Source organism: Ochotona curzoniae, unplaced genomic scaffold (assembly GCF_017591425.1).
Source record: "Ochotona curzoniae isolate NIBS_2020 unplaced genomic scaffold, NIBS_Ocur_1.0 contig_2861, whole genome shotgun sequence".
Taxonomy (NCBI): Eukaryota; Metazoa; Chordata; class Mammalia; order Lagomorpha; family Ochotonidae; genus Ochotona; species Ochotona curzoniae.
In genome coordinates, this window is record NW_024465620.1 from 1376723 (window position 1) to 1395918 (window position 19196).

Genomic DNA, 19196 nt, shown 5'->3' on the forward strand with positions numbered 1-19196 from the left:
GCTCCGAGGCGGGCGCAGGGCTGCGGGAGAAGGCGCGCTTCCCCGCTGGGCACTCACCCCAGCCGCCAGGCCTTCCCGGAGCATCCCTCACCGTGCAACCCCAGCCTTTAGCCTCCTCCCAGCCCTCGGCGTCCCGAGCGGAGCGGGGCGCCCGGCGCGCCCCTGCCGGGACCCGGGGTCGCGACTCGCGTCCCCAGCCGCGCGCCGCTCGCTCCGGGTGACATCATCCCCCTGCCGGGCTCCGCCCCCCGCCCCAGCCGCCGCACGCCGCTCGCCTATTGGCCGGCGCGCCTCTCGCCCCGCCCCTCGCTCTCCGCCCGCACCGCCCCTCCCGGCCCGTGCGGGGGCGGGGTCTAGTCGCCGGCCGGCACCGACGCCGCCTCTCATTGGCCACTCAGGGCCGTCTGTCAGTCTCCTGTTAAAGGGGCCGCGACCGCCCGGGAGCGGTGGCGGGGGGGAGGGGGAGGGAGGAGAAAAAAAATTTTTTTTTTTGGTGGGGGGAAGGTGGGATTTGGGGGGCGCTGGCGGGCACCCCTGGATCTGGCGGCGTTGGCCTCGCGGGGGGAGACTGAACGCTGACAAGGGCGGGGAGGGGGGTCTATTTTAGGGGGTGAGGACTGTGAGACGGTGAGGGGGAGGGGGGTCCCCGGCGCCCAAGCCGGAGCCCGAGACGCGGAGCCCGCGCGAGCCGCGGAGACAGGGCTCCGGAGCGACAGAGCCGGGCCCCGGCCGCCGCCAGGGGCCCCGCCCGGTCCCCCTACCCCACCCCACGTCCCTCCTGCAGCCCAGCTCCGCCCGCAGCCGCCGCGGACCAGGTAGGTGAGATTCCGGCCCAGCCCGCCCGGCAGCGCCCACCCCGGGGACCCCTCTCGGCGAGCGTCTCCCGCCTCCTCCACATCCTGGATGCTCTTCCTCATCCCCGGGGACCTCGGAGCCTTAGATTTCATAGCCCAGCCCCGGAGACGCCGGCGTCTCCCCCTTCCCTCCCCGGCGCCCGGAGTCCCCAGCCGAACCCGAGGTCCCCAGGCGGACCTCCGCCTCGCGCCGCCTCCTCCTCCTCCCGGGCCCTGAGCCTGGCTTTCCCAGGGCAGGCGCTGGGGACCCCTTCACCCTGCCACCACCCCGCCTCGGGAGCTGCAGGCGCCGGACTCCCCCACCCCGGCTTCGCCCGGCAGCCCCTCGGCGCGTCTTCATCGTCCCCCGGTCTGCCGAGCTCCAGGCAGGAGCTGCCGGCCGCGTTCCTGGGTCCAGGATGACTGGGCCGGCCGCCCTGGACACAGGCCCGCGCTGGAGCTGTCCATGGTCAGCGCACCCGGCAGCCTCGCCTCCCCCACCCCCTGCCGCCGTCGCCAGGGAGGGGGCGCGGATGGGCAGCGCGGGGATCCCCCCCTACCGCGCCTCTGATCCGGGGATACCTGGGCCCTCCCCATCCCTGGCGCTTGGGCCTGACGGTTCTGCTGGCCCTGCTCTGGGCCCCATTTTGGGCACCCTGGTTTCTGGGTCCTGCTTCGTCCACCTTTAGGGATCCTCCCTGGCTATCCCCCTCTCCTGCCGCTTTTCTGGGGACCCCCATTGCTTCCCGCTATAGCCAGTGCCCTGTCTGTCTGCTGACCCCTCTAATAGCCCTCATCCTGCCAGGCACTGGGGTGCAGCCTTTGCTGTCTTTGGCACCCGGTTCAGCAGCCCCTCTGTCTTCTGAAACCCACACAGCCTCTGCTCCCTGGGGCCCTGGGCACCACGACTTCAGTCTTCTTCAGGAGGATTTGGCTCCTGTCCACACACACACTACCCCCTCCCCTGGGCCTGTCCACCAGGGGGGACCTAGATGTCTTGTCCCCCACCTCCAGTTGACAGTCAGCCCTGCAGGGCCCACACCCAACTTTGACCTCCACAAGGGTTCAGGAGTTCAGCTTTGGGTCCCCCTACCCCCATTTGCAGTGCCTCTGCTCTCACTTTTGGTCGCCGTAGCCTTGTGTGACTGCCATCCACTTCCTGTCTTGACAGACCTCTGTCACATCCCTATGTCATTTCGGCTGCTGGCTCCTGAGATGCTCCTGTCCGCTTCCCCCCTCCCTCCAAGACAGGTGGCCATCTGAGGCCCATATGGTGATGTTCCGTTTCCCAAGCACGGTGTCTCAGGCTGCCAGGTTCTGTGGGCTGGCTCTAGAATGTGGCCACGGGCCTCTGCATCACTGGTTCCACCTGTGCCCTTGCCCCATGCCAGGTTCTAGATCCCTTCTAAATGCTAGGACAGCCCCAGTGTTCCAAGGCCTGGTCTAGGTTCCGGGGCAGACATTACCTTCTTTTCATTGATCTTGTCTAGGTGATGTCCCTGATCTTCTCTCAGCCTCGGTCCAGATTTCTAGCAACTAGACGTTCTGTAGCCTTCATTAAACATTCCTTTTAGGTGTTCTGAGTCTCTGCCGTATCCCATCCTCTTGCTGGTGTGTGTGTGTGGGAGGGGGGCTTCTCGCATATTCTAGAATGTGTACCAGTACAGCTTTGCTCCAGCTCACGCCATGAACTGTAGAATGTACCTCCCTGTTTTTAGGTTGCCTCTACTTTCTCAGACTTCAGTCTTGAGGATTCCCAACGAAGCGGTTTCCTTCCTTGTGTTGGGGTTCCAGGCCCACCCGTGCCCACCGTCTCGGCCCGTCTTTTTCTGTCTTAGATGGGGCCCCCGGCAGGGGGGGAGAAGCTTTCTGCTCCGTCTGCCACCTTGGCATTCTAAGCATGTTCTAGGCTCTCTCTCCCCTTCTGGAGGCTTCCCAGCCTAGAAATGTCTCCTTTCCAGAACAACGCCCCCTCGTTGCCAGCTCACTCTTTATCTCAGGAATTTCTCGGTTCTCCTCAGGCAGCCCTCTATGTGTTCACCCAGCCCCTTCAGAGTTCCAGGCTGAGTTCACTCTCACTCTGTTTTCGTTGGACCCTGGTGCCCATGCATTGCCTGCATAGATCCAGCGTTATCTAGACACCCCTGCCGTGTGCCCTGTTCCAGCCCATCCCTGGGCTAAGTTCTCTGAGTTCTGGATGCTGTCTCTTGGCTGGGTTTGTTGGGTACCATGTCCATCTCTGTCCCCTCTCAGTCTTGTGTTTGGGCCCTGGGATGGACCGAATCACTCAGTAAATTACTGGGTTACTCTGGGCTGGTTCTAGATTCCAGACTCCAATTCCCTGTGCAACTCTTACCCCAAGGCCACGGTCAATGTGTAGATATGTTCTTTCTGCACATATAAGGCATCTTCGTGCCCGTAGCTTTGTAGACCCCTTCCCCAGATTGCCGGTCCATGCTTTCTTCCTTCTTGCAGAGGGCTGCCTAACACGTCTCCTCTGAGGGATGTCAGACCTCACCTTGGCTTTTGGCCTGAGGCTACCTGGACTGCTCACTCAGTGCTGTGATTTCCCAGCTGCATCACCTTAACAATCCAAGGCTACTCTCCTCCCAGTGTCCCGTGCCCTCAGCCCCTTCTTGTCATCTCTAGAGTCCCGGGGCCCCTTTCCCAAGCCTTGGACATAGTGCACTGGGCGGGGCTGGGAACATCCACCTGCTGAACCGGTTATGCCGGCCACGCACAAGGGGAGAAGGAAGGGAAGGACTGGAGGGAAAGTGCCTCCCACTTTCGACAAGGCCAGCAGGACCCGTTGGACCTGCAGCCTTGGAGGGAGTGGCACGGGGCCTGGGTCATTGCTTCCCCAAGGCCCTGCCTTTCTGTCAGCAGACCCCGCTTCTTGTCCTCTCCCACCCTCTGGAACCACCTGGGAGGGCAGGGAAGGCTGGTACTGTTGGGGTGGAGAGGGCCCAGAACTGTAAAGCCTGGGTTTTCTGGTCCCAGCGCAGACCACCAGCCAAGCTTGTCTCCGGAGGGGTGGGAAGGCGTGCGCTCCGCCTTCGGAGATTTAGTGGGGGAAAGAGAAAGGAGGTTGCAACCACCCAGTTCTGGGGTAAGACAGCAGTTAGAAGTCTGGATCCCTGTGGTCAAAGTAGAGATGGGGCTGGTTTTGGGGTGCAAAGAGCACGGATGACTTATTCACCTCCAGGCTGCAGGCTCCCCACCCCCATCCCGGTGGAGTGGGTCTGTGGATTCTCCCAGAGCCAGAGCACTACAGGAAGCCAGAGTTGCACGGGGATGCTAGGGGGCGAGCATGCCCCTGTTACACAGCTCCGTGATGTCCTTAGTGGTCCTTAGCCCCATGACCTGGCCCTCAGTTCTCTAACTCAAGCAATGGGCTGAAGGGGGTGGGGCTTCTCTCCACAGAGCCAGAAGAGGGAGAGGCTGTTTTTCCACAAGGATGTGGTCTGGCGGCTCCTGTTTCTCTCAGTGGGTCAGGCTCAGGTGTGAGGAAGTGTGACCCGAAAAGCTCTCAGCCAGGTAGCCAGGGCTCTTTCCCAGAAAGCCATGCATTTCAGTTGTCTTGGTCTTAATGACGAAGGGTAGCCCTCATCCTCTCCAAGTAGCACCGAGTAGCCAAACCGGTTCTGCTGGTTGCGGTGCCTCAGTTTCCCCCGTCATCAGCAGAGCGGCTGGGCGCAGTGTCTGGCCGGCTCCACCTCAACTTGCGCCTTGAGGAGGCCGGCCTCAGGCCCCTTCCATCACCTCGCTCCCTTCCCCTCCCCCGCAGGCTGGCACCGCCGCCATGATGTGCGAGGTGATGCCCACCATCAGCGAGGATGGCCGGCGGGGCTCGGCGCTGGGCCCGGACGAGGCGGGCGGCGAACTGGAGCGCCTCATGGTCACGATGCTCACGGAGCGCGAGCGCCTGCTGGAGACGCTGCGCGAGGCGCAGGACGGGCTGGCGACGGCGCAGCTGCGGCTGCGCGAGCTGGGCCACGAGAAGGACTCGCTGCAGCGCCAGCTCAGCATCGCGCTGCCTCAGGTCTGGGCGGGGCCGGGCCGCGGGGGCGGGGCTTCCCGCGGGGCGGAGCCTGCACGCAGGGGACGCCTGCCCTCGGGGGCGGGGCTTCCCGGCGGGGCGGGGCCTGCACGCAGGGGACGCCTGCCCTCGGGGGCGGGGCTTCCCGGCGGGGCGGGGCCTGCACGCAGGGGACCCCTGCCCGGCGGGGCGGGGCACCGACGAGGGCGGGGCTGCCTTCGGGGGCGGGGCCTGCACACCAGGCGGGGTTACCAGCTGGGGCGGGATGTTCAGAGACTGGCTGGCTCGTCTTTGGGGGCGTGGCCTGCGGGGCGGGAGGCCCGGAAGAGGCGGGGCACCGTGCGTGGGCGGGACTCCAGCTCTGGTGGGCGGAGTCCACACCCAAGAGGTGGGGCTTGGGGAAGGCGGGGCCTGTCCAGGTCCTGGACACCAGAGGAAGGAGGACACGGAATGGATCAATCTGATGGCTCCGATCCTGGACTAGGAGTTCGCAGCGCTGACGAAGGAGCTGAATTTATGTCGGGAGCAGCTGCTGGAGAGGGAGGAGGAGATTGCCGAGCTGAAGGCGGAGCGGAACAACACGCGGGTGAGCAGCGGCGGTGCGGTTGCGGCGTGGCCTCCTGAGGCATCTTTTCCTCTGCCTTTTCCCCTCACATCTTCTCTTTCTTGCTCCCACATCCTGGCTGGTCCGCTCACGCTGCTCCTGCTCCTTGATCCGTGTACCGACCCCCGGCCCTACCTCTGCCCTACGCGCCGCCCTCTTCCTCGCCCCCTCGCCCCCTCGCCCTGGGCCTTGGCACGGCGCTCTGCCCCTGCAGCTCCTTCTGGAACATCTGGAATGCCTGGTGTCCAGGCACGAGAGGTCACTGCGCATGACCGTGGTCAAGCGCCAGGCACAGTCGCCGGGCGGGGTCTCCTCAGAGGTGGAGGTGCTGAAGGCTCTCAAATCGCTCTTCGAGCACCACAAGGCCCTGGATGAGAAGGTAGGAGGACCGGTGACTGGCCGATGGGGCTGACCCGGCGTGAGACGCGCTGGCTGATAATATACCAAGGAATGATGGGGCTCCCGGTGGGGGGGCTGCACAGGGTCTGTTGCCGAGAGGGGCGATGCTGAGGTCGGCAGCCGAGAGCTGTCCCAGAGATGTTGTGGGCCTGGACCCAGCGTGGTCACCACTGTCCTGTGCAGGTCCGTGAGCGGCTGCGCATGGCGCTGGAGCGGGTGGCAGTGCTGGAGGAGCAGCTGGAGCTGAGCAATCAGGAGGTGAGGCTGTGGCCGACAGCAGAGGCTGCTTCTTTGAGAGAAGGTTGAAGTCAGGAGCCTGGGCCGCCCTCCAGGCCCCCACGTCGGGGCACAAGTGCATGGCCTTCTGCTGCTGCCTTCCCAGGAACATGACAAGTGGGAAGTGGAGCTGCTGGGTCTTGAACCGGCACCCATGTAGGATGCTGGGAATGGCTGCTGGGCCCCAAAGGTTTAAACTTCTGCCAGGAGGCCAAGGGCAAGACTAAGGGCAGAGTCCTCTGGTAGTGGGCAGCTTAGGAGAGGCATGAGGCAAGGGTATGCAGGCAGGCATGTATGTGGGATGTGTGCGTGTCTGCCAGGCCCACAGCATCTCAGGGGGCACATGTGTCCTTGGAGGATGCCGTTGGGAAGTGGCCCCATGCACTGATTCTCCACTCTCTCCCGCAGTCACTGAGCCTTCGGGAGCAGTTGGCCAGGCGGCGGTCGGGGCTGGAAGAGCCGGGCAAGGAGGGGGACAGTCAGGTGAGAGGTGGAAGGCCCCTCCCCACGGCCCCACTCACCTGTGTGCATGTCCTTTTGCAAAATCCATCTTGCATGCCTTTCTCTGGAAGGCAGCGAGGCAGGGTGATCTCCCAGACAACCGTTCACTCCCCAGAGCCCCCCGCCCCCACACAGGCCAACACGGAGCCAGGCCATAGATACCAACCGAGTCTGCCATATGGGGGTTAGGGGTCCAGCAACTGGAGCTGCTTCCCAGGATACAGCTGGGCTTGTGGACAGACCCAGGCCTGTACCCCTGGCACTCAGAGTCACCCCTGTTCTGGTCCTTCGAATGTCTGGTGGGCTCATGCCCAATTTTTAAGACATCTGAGCCTCCCAGGAGTCTCCCTGGCCATTGACCTCTGGCCTGAGAGGTCACTGTGCTAAGTTCTCTCAGCCAGTGGACCACAGCCCTGACTGGGCTCCGATCTGCATAGCCTCACCTCGCCTGAGAAACATTTTCTCTTTGCGCTCAGTCTGTGTCTCTATGCTGCCCACCTGACTTCTGCTCCTCCCTCCCGCCCTCCTTCAGACCCTAGCTAACGGCCTGGGTCCCGGCGGGGACTCGAACCGGCGCACAGCGGAGCTGGAGGAGGCCCTGGAGCGGCAGCGGGCCGAGGTGTGCCAGCTGCGGGAGCGCCTGGCCGTGCTGTGCCGCCAGATGAGCCAGCTGGAGGACGAGCTGGGCACAGCTCACCGCGAGCTGGGCAAGGCTGAGGAGGCTAACTCCAAGCTGCAGAGGGACCTCAAGGAGGTGAGGCCAGCGGCCCGGGGTGCAGGGTGCCCTCTGTCGCCAGCTCTCTGCCGCCTTTGCCCAGAGCTCGCCAAAGGTGGTACCTGGAGATGGCCACAAGGGGGAGACCTCTCCTCTCACTTCTAAGATGATGAGGCCTGTGAGCGCCCTGCAGTGTTATTGCACAGAGCGTCCCATCACCGAGTTACTAGAGGGGCCATTTGCTTGTGACTCCACATCTCCTGTCAACGTTTCCCCCCGCCCGGCCTTGGGCCTCTTGTCTCCCGTTCCCACGCCCCAGCTGACAACTCTGGGGCCTGGACCCTTGCAGGCAGTCGATGTGAGCTCATCATTGCAGATGTGGGAGCTGAGCGGCCAGGAAGTGGGGTCACCTCACGAGGGCTTCCAGACGGGAGTTTCCATGAGCCCCTGGAGCACCTGCCCCGGGCCTCTTAGCCTCTGCCCCTGGGGCTCGTGCGGGAGGCTGCTTCCTTGCAGAAGGAGGTTTTGTCTCTAGTGAGAGCCCAGGGCAGGAATGCCATGGTGCCAAGCCTGGGCTGTGCAGGAAGGGGTTGGGAAAATTCAAGCGTGCATTTTCCTACCTCAGCGGCTCCACTGGAGACTTCACGTCTCAAGCACCTTGGACCACCTGTACAAGAATCTGGGTCGCCATTTTAATTGTCAGGGGGACAAGGTGGGCTAGTCCTCGGAGCCCTTGGACGGGTGTGATGCCGCCACAAGTCCCTGTGGACCGGGGACTTCATTTCCCAGGATTTCCTGGAGGTTTCTCCTAGAGGTCCTAAGCCCCGCTTGCCCCAGGGGCTTCAGGGAGCTGTAGTCCACGTGGCCTTGTGCCGTCCACTGCAGGCCCTGGCACAGCGGGAGGACATGGAAGAACGCATCACAACGCTGGAGAAGCGCTACCTCAGCGCCCAGCGCGAGGCCACGTCTCTGCACGACGCCAACGACAAACTGGAGAACGAACTGGCCAGCAAGGAGTCGCTGTACCGGCAGGTGCCGGCTGCGGCCGGGGCGGGGTCTCGGGGAGTGGTCGTGGCCCCCCAGATTCTGGTCCCTGCCCCTCCCAACTGCCCTTCTCTGCCCTCCACCCCCAGAGTGAAGAGAAGAGCCGGCAGCTGGCCGAGTGGCTGGACGACGCCAAGCAGAAGCTGCAGCAGACGCTGCAGAAGGCGGAGACCCTGCCCGAGATAGAGGCGCAGCTGGCCCAGCGCGTGGCCGCGCTCAACAAGGTCGGAGGAGGCCTTGGGCGGGGCCTAGAAAGGGGCGTGGCCAAACCAGCGGGGCGGGGCCTGGCCGGGCTGGACCAGTGGGTGGGGCCTAGAAGGGGCGGAGCAGCCCGTGGGAGTAGACTGAGTTGGTGGGGCGGAGCCAAATCAGTGGGGCGGGGCCTAGGAAGGCTATTGCTGTTAGTGGGGCGGGGCCTAGAAGAACTGGGCTGAGTCAGTGGGGCGGGGCCGAGAAGGGGCGGAACCTCGAGGGGCGGGGCAATCTGTGGGAGCCACCGAGTCGTTGGGGCGGAGCCTAAGAGGGCTGGGCTGAGTCAGTGGGGCGGGACCGAGAAGGGGCGGAGCCTCGAGGGGCGGGGCCGAATCAATGGGTGGGGCCTAGGGGCGGGGCCGAGTCGGCAGGGGCGGGGCCTAGAGCCTGACTGGATCCTGGGGTACAAAGCTCAGACACTGCGTTCGGTCCCCTAGGCTGAAGAGCGTCATGGGAACTTTGAGGAGCGGCTTCGGCAGCTGGAGGCGCAGCTGGAGGAGAAGAACCAGGAGCTGCAGCGGGTGAGGAGGCAGGGGCGTGGGCACCGCAGGGAAGATGGGGCTCTGCGGCAGGGGCCCGCTGCTCGAGCCCCACCCCTGGCCCTGCTGTGGTGTGCACAGGCCCGGCAGCGCGAGAAGATGAACGATGAGCACAACAAGCGGCTGTCCGAGACTGTGGACAAGCTGCTGAGCGAGTCCAACGAGCGGCTCCAGCTGCACCTGAAGGAGCGCATGGGGGCGCTGGAGGAGAAGGTGTGCCCCCGACCTGGGGAGCCAGGGCCACCTCATCCTGGGGCCGAGCTGCTCCCCGCCCCTGCCCAGATCCCGGTCTGAACTCGCTCCAGACCTGAGCATCTCTGATCTGACAACTTCCCAGAGAGGGATGTGGGAGGTGGGGTTTGGGGTGTCGCCTTGGCTTTGTCTATCCTGGGGACCCTTGTGGCCGGCCCCCCTGTGATTACCCAGGACTCCCTACACTCCTGATTGGTGCCCACCCTGGTCCACCTGGCCCTGCGGGCAGTCACCCGCCCCCTGGGCAGTGTCCCTGGCAGGCTCCACCCCCTCACTTCCCTGCGACCCCACAGAACTCACTGAGTGAGGAGATTGCCAACATGAAGAAGCTTCAGGACGAGCTGTTGCTCAACAAGGTGAGAACAAGACGCAGGCCGAGGGCTGGCCCAGGGGCAGGCCAGGGCTGCCCCTCACCCATGGGCGCACCAGGGCGCAGGCCACCAGGGCGCAGGCCAGGACAGGCCACCCCTCACCCAGGGGCAGGGGCACACAGGACGCAGGCCAGGAGGGGCCACCCCTCGCCCCGGGAAGGCCACAGGCGCAGGCCAGAGGGCTGCCCTCGCCTGGGAGGCACACAGGCGGCCAGACAGGCACCCCACCAGGGCAGGGCACACGGGCCAGGAGGGGCTGCCCCTCGCCCCGGGTAAGGGGCACACAGGGCACAGGCCAGGAGGGGCTGCCCCTCGCCCAGGGGCAGGGGCACACAGGGCGCAGGCCAGGAGGGGCCGCCCCTCGCCCGGGGGTACATTCTGAGCCGACACCCCACACCCCACTCTAGGAGCAGCTCTTGGCCGAAATGGAGCGGATGCAGATGGAGATTGACCAGCTGCGGGGGAGGCCGCCCTCCTCCTACTCCAGGTGACGGTGGCCCCTTATCCTGCCTCTGCTCCTGGAGCCGCTGTCCTGGCCCCGTTCTTGTCTCCCTGACTCCCACAGGCTCCTTGACTGTATGGCCACTGACCCTGGGCTGGCCCCGGGAGCCCTGGCCCCTGACTACCGTCTTCAACACCCACAGGTCTCTCCCTGGCAGTGCCCTGGAGCTGCGGTACTCACAGGCACCCACCTTACCTTCTGGGGCCCATCTGGACCCCTATGGGGCCGGCAGTGGTCGGGCAAGCAAGAGGGGCCGCTGGTCAGGGGTCAAAGATGAGCCATCCAAGGTCAGCGGCAGGGCTTGGGCAGACAGGGGGTTGGGGAGGGAGGCCGTTGGAGGGCAGCGTCTCCTGGGCTCACTGCGTTCTCTCCTCTGCCGTGCCGCCATGCCCACGGGTTCCCCTGCTGTGGACGTCGGCCTTGGCTTCCCCTGGTGAGACGCGAGGGGGAGCATGGCATTGCAGAGTGGGTGGAGTCGGCTGAAGGGCGGGATCAAAGGGAGTGGGTGTGGGGAGAGGTGGGCGGGATCAGGATGAGGGGGTGGGGCCAAGACGCAGCATCCTCCCAGGCCCCCAGCCACTTACCCACCCACCTGCTGGCACACTGTTCCCCTACAGAGACAGGACTGGGAACGGTCTGCATCAGCTGGGTCTATGCCTCCCCCATTCCCTGGGGAGTTAGATGGCTCAGACGAAGAGGAGGCAGAGGGGATGTTTGGGGCAGAGCTGCTGTCCCCCAGCGGGCAGGCTGACGTGCAGACGCTGGCCATCATGCTCCAGGAGCAGCTGGAAGCCATCAACAAGGAAATCAAGTGAGTCCTGCCCCTCTCTGCCCCCCTCTACCCCTCTCTGCCCCGCCCTACCCTGCTCCACCCACCCTGCCCTGTCCTGCCCCTGCCCTGCCCTGCTCTACCCACCCTGCCCTGTCCTGCCCCTGCCCTGCCCTGCTCCACCCACCCTGCCCTGTCCTGCCCTGACCGTCCCCCCCAGTGCCTCTGGTTCAAACATTTGGGTTGCCTTGGGCTGGATGGGAAGTGGAGCAGCCAGGACTTGAACCAGCGCCTCTGTGGGCTGCAGGGGCTACAGGTGGTGGCTTACCTGCTACACCACGGCATGTGCTCCTCTGTGGTTTTCTAGAACTCTGTGATGTGAACGCCTGACTGCCCCGTCCCTCCATGACTTCCTTGTCTCCTCCTGCACCCTAAGACTCCTTGGGAGCCTACCACAGCACGCTAAGGGCAGCATTCTCTGTCCCCACCACCTTCTCTGCTTCAGCCCGTCCTCTCACCCTTTGCTGTGTCTCTTCTGCCCCCTGCACCCCTGCCAGGCTGATCCAGGAGGAGAAGGAGACCACGGAGCAGAGGGCTGAGGAGCTGGAGAGCCGTGTGTCCAGCTCGGGCCTGGACTCCCTGGGCCGCTATCGCAGCAGCTGCTCGCTGCCCCCCTCCCTCACCACCTCCACCCTTGCCAGCCCCTCCCCGCCCAGCTCAGGCCACTCCACACCCCGCCTGGCACCACCCAGTCCTGCCCGAGAGGGCACCGACAAGGCTGTGAGTATCTGAAGTCTCCCCAGCCTTGGGGGGGGATGTTGGGAGAAGTGGGAGAGGTTCCCCCACGTGGAACAGCCACGCTCTCCTCCCAGCAGCGGTTTCAGTAAAGACCCAAACAGGAGCCAAGTGGCTGGGATCCTGAGCCCTGATGTCCTTTGGTCCCTTCCACTTGATTGGAAGCATATGTCTGACCACACACCCGCCTGGGGACTAGAACAGACCCTCAGGATGGGCCTTTGAAAGTGGTGAAGCTGGGTCGGCCCCGCTGTGTGGCCTCGCCCCCTGCTTCCCTGCTCCCCCATAAGGGCAGGCACACCCCACTTCTGACTCTGGAAGTGGAGTCGCCCATCAAGTTCAAGGGGAAACCCCTATATGGGCCTTCTGCTTCTGTAGTTCAGCCTACTTTGCCTGGCCTGCCTTCCAAGCAAGTGTCCCCCTGGACACCCCAGGAGGCAGCCTGGGGACCGAGCAGCCGCTTAGAAGACTCTCCCACCTGTGTCTCTGTGTCCCCAGAATCATGTCCCCAAGGAGGAGGCCGGGGGGCCACGAGGGGAGGGGCCGGCCATCCCAGGAGACACCCCCCCACCCACGCCGCGCTCAGCCCGGCTCGAGAGGATGACCCAGGCCCTGGCACTGCAGGCAGGGTCCCTGGAAGATGGGGGACCTCCGCGGGGAAGGTCAGCAGGGCTGGGGACCAAGAAGGGCTGGAGGAGGGGGAGGGGGCACCTCCCCCCAGCCCAGAGAGGGCCTGCCCTCATGGCCTTGCTTACCTAGCGAAGGCACCCCGGATTCCCTGCACAAGGCCCCCAAGAAGAAGAGCATCAAGTCATCCATAGGCCGGCTCTTTGGCAAGAAAGAGAAGGGGAGAATGGGGCCCCCTGGGCGCGACAGCTCCTCGCTGGGTGAGGCCCCTCCCCTCCCCCTCCGCTGTTCCTCACGCCTTCCTCTGTTGGTCTGTTCATTGGCCTGGAATGCGTTCAGGTTGCGGCGGGCGGTTAAACCCTGGCACCACGGCCGCCCTCCCAGGTCCACCGCCTGCGCGGTGACGCTGCGCCTTGTCCACCTGTGGCCCTGGTGTGGCCCTTAGCCCCTGCTCCCTCGGGGCCTCTGCCGCCTTGGCCTTCTCCTCAGCATACCCCCACCCCACCATCCCCCCAGCAAGAGAGGTTCTGCCTGTCCTTTGAGAACGTGCTAATCCCGACCCCTCCCTGCCTCCAGCTGGCACGCCATCTGAGGAGACGCTGGCCACTGACCCTCTGGGGCTGGCCAAGCTGACAGGCCCAGGTGACAAGGACCGAAGGAACAAAAGGAAGTGAGTGTGTGTGGAAGGGGTCACCGTGCTGAGGGAGCCCGTGCCCCTGACCCAGCTTTCCTAGGGGCCCCTGGGATTCCTGTCTCAGGGGATGATGCTCGCTCGTAGTTTTTGCCCGTGTTTTCTGCCCTCGTGACGAGGGCTTGGGCATGAGGGGTGGTGAAGGGCTGGGCTCCATGCTGACATGCTCCATCCCTTGTCACCCCTCCAGGCACGAGCTGCTGGAAGAGGCCTGCCGCCAGGGCCTGCCTTTCGCTGCCTGGGATGGGCCCACCGTGGTCTCCTGGCTGGAGGTACTGGGTCCCAGAAACACCCTCACTGATGTCCGCCACGCTCCCTGAGGGCCTCGTGGGTCTGAGTCCCACTCAGTGGGGGGAGGACCTGGGAGGGGTTGGGCTTCCTGTCAATCTAATTCTTTCTTCTCCATCCCAACCCGCCTCTCCTGGGGACACCCACCTGGGTCCTGGTCTCTCCCTCTCTAACTTGGCTGCATCTCTCCCCATCTCTGGCTGTGTGGTCCACATCCCTCGCACCTCTGGCTTTCCTCCGCGTTCCTCCGTGTGTGTCTCTCCACGTGTGCTCCGTCTCTGCCCGCGTCCTTCCACCCCCACCCCCTTTTCCACTTCCATGCCACACAATCCTCTGGTTGCCTCCACCTGACCCTCCCACTGCTCCTGCGTCCTGCTTCTCCTCCTGGCCCGCCTGCCACGTCTGTTTCGCCCCCACTTGACTTTCCCTTTGTTTCTCTCCCATTCTCTCCTCCCATGTCCCAGCTCTGGGTAGGCATGCCCGCATGGTATGTGGCCGCCTGCCGGGCCAATGTCAAGAGTGGGGCCATCATGGCCAACCTGTCAGACACGGAAATCCAGCGTGAGATCGGCATCAGCAACCCGCTACACCGGCTCAAGCTGCGCCTGGCCATCCAGGAGATGGTCTCACTCACGTCGCCTTCGGCTCCCGCCTCCTCCCGCACCGTGAGTGCCCAGCGCCCCCAATCCTGGTCCTTGCTGCCTCCTGCCCCTGGTCCTTGCAGCCTCCTGCCCCTGGGCTTCGGGGGAGCCAACTGCCCCAGGGCTGTCCCATAACACCTGCCCCACTCCCACCTGCCCTCCAGTCTTGTCTGTTTGTGTGAGACCCACTGACCACACACTGTTCCTGGACACCCCACCTCTGGCTGCCTGGGGTTTCCTTGAGCTCTCAGTTGATATAACACCACGTCCTGAGAAGCCTTCCGTCCCTGTATACCTTCCAATAGACCCATACTTCGACTGCCTTCCAATCCTTTCATTCTTGCATTCTGATTTTTTATTGCAATAACTCCGGAACATACAGGAAATTGTGTGTACCCTGCCTGATTGAAGCACTGGCAGCCACCCTTGGTGTGTGTGTGTGTGTTACTGAGGGGCCTGAATGTAACTTGGAGACATTCTGATGGATTGGCTCCTAAAGCACTCCGGCAGGTCCTTCCCCACAGCACAGGATAGATGCGCATCCTGGTATCCATCTGTGAGTCAGTCTTTATCCAGATGCCCTGGTGCGTCTGCCATCCCACGACTGTGAGCGCTCCCATCCCCACACTTCGAGTTTCTCACGTGTGCTGGGCCTGGGCTGTGTCCTAGCTTCTGGGACTGTTGGCATCAGTGTGAGGTCAGACAGGTGGCATCGCTAGCATGGGGCTGCCCAGCTCCTAAACCCACGCTGTTGTACCTGGAATCTGGCAGGTGTTCCATAAAAGAGCATTGCTTCCTCTGTCTCTGCTGGACATGGTGTGTTCCGGGGCTTTCCAGAAGCCCCTTCCCTCTCCCACCCTGTCCAGAGCCCTTTCCCAAAGTCCTTGAAACCCATGCCCCTCAGTCCACAGGAAACGTGTGGATGACACACGAGGAGATGGAGTCACTCACAGCCACGACCAAGCCTGTGAGTGTCCCCTGCTGGCGGCCTTGGGGGGTGACACGAACCCGGCTTGGGGGTGGGGGTGGCCACTGAGGCTGTGGCCAGCTGGCTATCCGACCTTCTGTCCCTCCTGTCCTCTTCCTGCCCCTTAACCCATCCCTTTTCTCCCCTCTTCCACTAACGGGTCAGGAGACCAAGGAGATCAGCTGGGAGCAGGTAGGGGTGTGGTACAGACTGTGGGTGCATGAGCAGGCTGTGCACGCTGCATGGACACCCCCTCTGTTTCTGAGCCTTGCCCCTACTCCCACCAGGATGTTCCACCGTACCCACACAATGGGGAGCGGGGAACGCTGACCCAACTCGGCTCTGGATGATTTTTTTTTGTGGCTTGGGAGTGAAGTGGAGATGGTGGGAAAGCGGAAACTGTTCCATTAGCCCCTGAGCCCTGGGGGATTCCATTAGTAAGGGCTGCAAGGATCCCACAAGCTGTTCCACTTAGACACTAGAGGGCAATGTTCAGGGACACTGCAGGCTGTTCTGTGGATGCTCCCGGCGCTGCTGAGGCACCCTGATGCTGTTCCACGGTGGGCACGAGAGGGCGCTGCTGAGGCACCCTGATGCTGTTCCACGGTGGGCACGAGAGGGCGCTGCTGAGGCACCCTGATGCTGTTCCACGGTGGGCACGAGAGGGCGCTGCTGAGGCACCCTGATGCTGTTCCACGGTGGGCACGAGAGGGCGCTGCTGAGGCACCCTGATGCTGTTCCACGGTGGGCACTAGAGGGCGCTGCTCAGGACCCTGATGCTGTTCCACGGCGGGCACTAGAGGGCGCTGCTGAGGCACCCTGTGGCCTGCCCCACTGTGGACACTAGAGGGCACTAGTGTCCATCCTGGGGGAACTATGCTAAGCCCAAGTGTTGGCCACAGGAGTCCAGGCTGTGGTGACCAGACCAGGCTGCACTGAAGGAAGGCCTGGGAGGGGCAGCTGCACTGGGCTGTGCAACAGGGTCAGGCATGATCCAGTCCTGGGCAGGGGCACTACCTTGGACTGGAAGGGTCCCTCTCTGGAGGGATGGTGACTGCAAGGTGGAGGGCTGGGAGGGGGTCTGACTCCTGCAGCCTGACACAGACTCTTACCTGCCATGGGCAAGCTGGTGAGCACTGCAAAGTCACATTACCTTGCTGTGGGTTAGGAAAGTACACGCTCAGATGGGGAACGGGGCCTAGACTGGACCCTCCTACATACGTGGGGGATTGCCAGAGGCCCTGACCCATCCCTCACCTGCCCATGGCTCCAGATCCTGGCGTATGGCGACATGAACCACGAGTGGGTAGGCAACGACTGGCTGCCCAGCCTGGGGCTGCCCCAGTACCGCAGCTACTTCATGGAGTCTCTGGTGGATGCCCGGATGCTGGACCATCTCAACAAGAAAGAGCTCAGGGGCCAGCTGAAGATGGTGGACAGCTTCCACAGGTGGGGGGACGCCTGTGTGAAGGCGTGGGGTTCCCTGGGCCACGATTCAGCTCGGGTTGGGATGGCCCATAGGACAAGTTGAGATCTGTCCACGGGGACTGCCTGTGGACAATGCGGCCGCCTCCTGGTGGGGAGGGAGGAGGTGCCCAGCAACCAGCGGGTCCCATCCGCCAGCCTGCTCACCCTCTCCCAGGAGCCTGGAGCTCATGGTGGGGTACCTGGCAGGGTGGTGATGCCTGGTCCCCCCACCGCCGCCCAGGGTGAGTTTACATTATGGGATCATGTGCCTGAAGCGACTTAACTATGACCGGAAGGACCTGGAGCGGAGGAGGGAGGAGAGTCAGACGCAGATCCGAGGTGAGCCGGAGGCCCACGTGTGGTCAGCAGAGGGGCCGTGGGGACGGGCCGAGGCTGAGGCGCCCTTCTGCACGCCCCCAGACGTGATGGTATGGTCCAATGAGCGAGTCATGGGCTGGGTATCCGGGCTGGGCCTGAAGGAATTCGCCACGAACCTCACGGAGAGCGGGGTGCATGGGGCACTGCTCGCCCTGGACGAGACCTTCGACTACTCGGACCTGGCCTTGCTGCTGCAGATCCCCACACAGAACGCGCAGGTGAGCCCGGCTGCTCGCCTGGGGAAGGCGGCCTGGGGAAGGCGGCCCTGGGGAAGGCGGCCCTGGGGAAGGCGGCCCTGGGATGGCCCTTGGCTCCGGGGAGGGTGGCCTGGGGAAGGCGGCCTGGGGAAGGCGGCCTGGGGAAGGCGGCCCTGGGGAAGGCGGCCCTGGGGAAGGCGGCCCTGGGATGGCCCTTGGCTCCGGGGAAAGCGCCCCTGGCTTCCCCTCTCAGGCCCGGCAGCTCCTGGAGAAGGAGTTCAGCAACCTCATCTCCTTAGGCACAGACCGGCGGCTGGACGAGGTGGGCACTGTGGGCACTGCGGCCACATGAGGGACAGCAGGGGCGGGGCCGGCAGCTGGGAGGGGCGGGGCCTCCTCGGAGGGGCGGGGCTTTCATGAGACACCGCGCAGGCGGAGGGGAGGGGCTCCTGTGGGAGGGGCGGGGCTTCTGGGGGCGGGGCCTCGGGCAGGAGGGGCAGGGCTCCTGCGGGAGGGGCCAGCTGCTGGGAGGGCGGGGCCTTCTCGGGGCGGAGCTCGTCGAGGAGGCGGGGCCTAGGGCAGGAGGGGCGGAGTCCAGGCCCCTCACCCTCGTGGTGGCTACTGCACCTAGGACAGCGCCAAGTCCTTCAGCCGCTCCCCCTCCTGGCGGAAGATGTTCCGGGAGAAAGACCTCCGAGGGGTGACCCCAGACTCAGCTGAGATGTTGCCCCCCAACTTTCGCTCGGCAGCAGCAGGAGCCCTGGGCTCGCCGGGGCTCCCCCTCCGAAAACTGCAGCCGGAAGGTGTGTTGGTGGGGGCTTCTCCTCCGTGCATCCCCTTCCCCAGGGTTGGGAATGGAGCCATTTAAAATCCCTCCAGGCTCAGAAGCAGCCTGGGCCTCTTTCTGCCACCCCCGGCGAGTGGACTGCCTCGTATTCTGGCTCCCCCATGCCCCCTTCCCAGGATGGGCATGAGCCGGCTGTGGTCACCTGCAGGGAAGGGAGGGACTCAGGCCGAGGTGGGGAGAGCCGTGGGAAGGAGGGGCGCAGCAGGCTGAGCCTCGGCTCGCTCTCCCTGCAGGCCAGGCTTCTGGAGGCTCACGGGCGGATGGTGTGTCTGTGCGGACCTACTCCTGCTAGTGCAGACCTGCAGGTGAGGGCAGGGGGCGCGGGGCGGCTCAGCGGGTTGTTGGCGCCCTCTGCCCTGCCTGGCGTCCCTGCAGGCGCCCTCAGTCAGGGGACAGGCTGACACTGCACCTGCCGAGGTGGGCCTGGATTCCGCACCTGCCAAGGGGTGACCTCCATCCTGCACCTGCCGAGGGGTGACTGCCATCCTGCACCTGCCGAGGTGGGGCCTGGATCCTGCACCTGCCGAGGGGTGACCGCCATCCTACACCTGCTGAGGTGGGACCTCCATCCTGCACCTGCCAAGGGGTGACTTCCATCCTACACCTGCCGAGGTGGGCCTGGATCCTGCACCTGCTAAGAGGTGGCCTCGACCTGCACCTGCTGAGGGGTGGCTTCGATCCTGCACCTGCCAAAGGGTGGCCTCGCTGGGGAGAGCGGGCAGGGGCACTCTCGCCGTGGACTGCACCACCTGCTCCTCCAAGGGACTGGGCCTGGACCAAACCACATGAACTGGACTTGGGTGGTGGTGAAGTGGGTCGAAGGCAGCACGCCCTGAACTTCCGCCTCCTCCCTTTTGTAATTTATTGGTCGGTTTCCGATGGGAGACAGGTTCCCTTCTCTTGCAGAAAGGGGTGGGGCTTTCCTCCCGGGGCTGCATGCACAAAGGCCGCCCCATGTCCCCCTTTCCTGCCCAGTCGCGGGGCCCATGTCTTCCTTCTTCGTCCGCCAGGAGGGGAGGGGGGACTTGCTGCTACAGCCTTGCCCCCTGTGCCCCTGGCCCTGCCCCGCCTCATTGGCCACCGGTGCCCAGGGGTTCATCTATGCTGGCCAGGTCCCTTTTCCCTCCCCCCGTGTCTCGTGTCCCCGGGGCCTCCTCGCCCCCCCGTGCTGTGGCCGTGTCCGTGCCCCAGGGATAGGGGTG

At 64.4% G+C, this 19196-nt stretch overlaps 1 protein-coding gene across 1 annotated transcript; it reads left to right on the forward strand.

Annotated features, from left to right (window-relative positions):
* Nucleotides 1–759: 759 nt before the first annotated feature.
* Nucleotides 760–18303, forward strand: PPFIA3 (PTPRF interacting protein alpha 3). The gene is made up of 29 exons (XM_040978311.1): nucleotides 760–819; nucleotides 4621–4875; nucleotides 5357–5458; nucleotides 5691–5855; nucleotides 6059–6133; nucleotides 6560–6634; nucleotides 7185–7406; nucleotides 8253–8399; nucleotides 8501–8635; nucleotides 9101–9184; nucleotides 9284–9415; nucleotides 9748–9810; nucleotides 10233–10312; nucleotides 10470–10614; nucleotides 10951–11138; nucleotides 11654–11876; nucleotides 12390–12553; nucleotides 12651–12778; nucleotides 13095–13188; nucleotides 13400–13481; nucleotides 13962–14162; nucleotides 15043–15105; nucleotides 15271–15297; nucleotides 16379–16554; nucleotides 16814–16911; nucleotides 16993–17168; nucleotides 17401–17469; nucleotides 17779–17950; nucleotides 18228–18303. Exons 2-29 carry the CDS (start codon nucleotides 4636–4638, stop codon nucleotides 18284–18286), a joined length of 3585 nt encoding a protein of 1194 aa, XP_040834245.1. The 5' UTR covers nucleotides 760–819; nucleotides 4621–4635; the 3' UTR covers nucleotides 18287–18303.
* The last annotated feature ends 893 nt before the right edge of the window (nucleotides 18304–19196 follow it).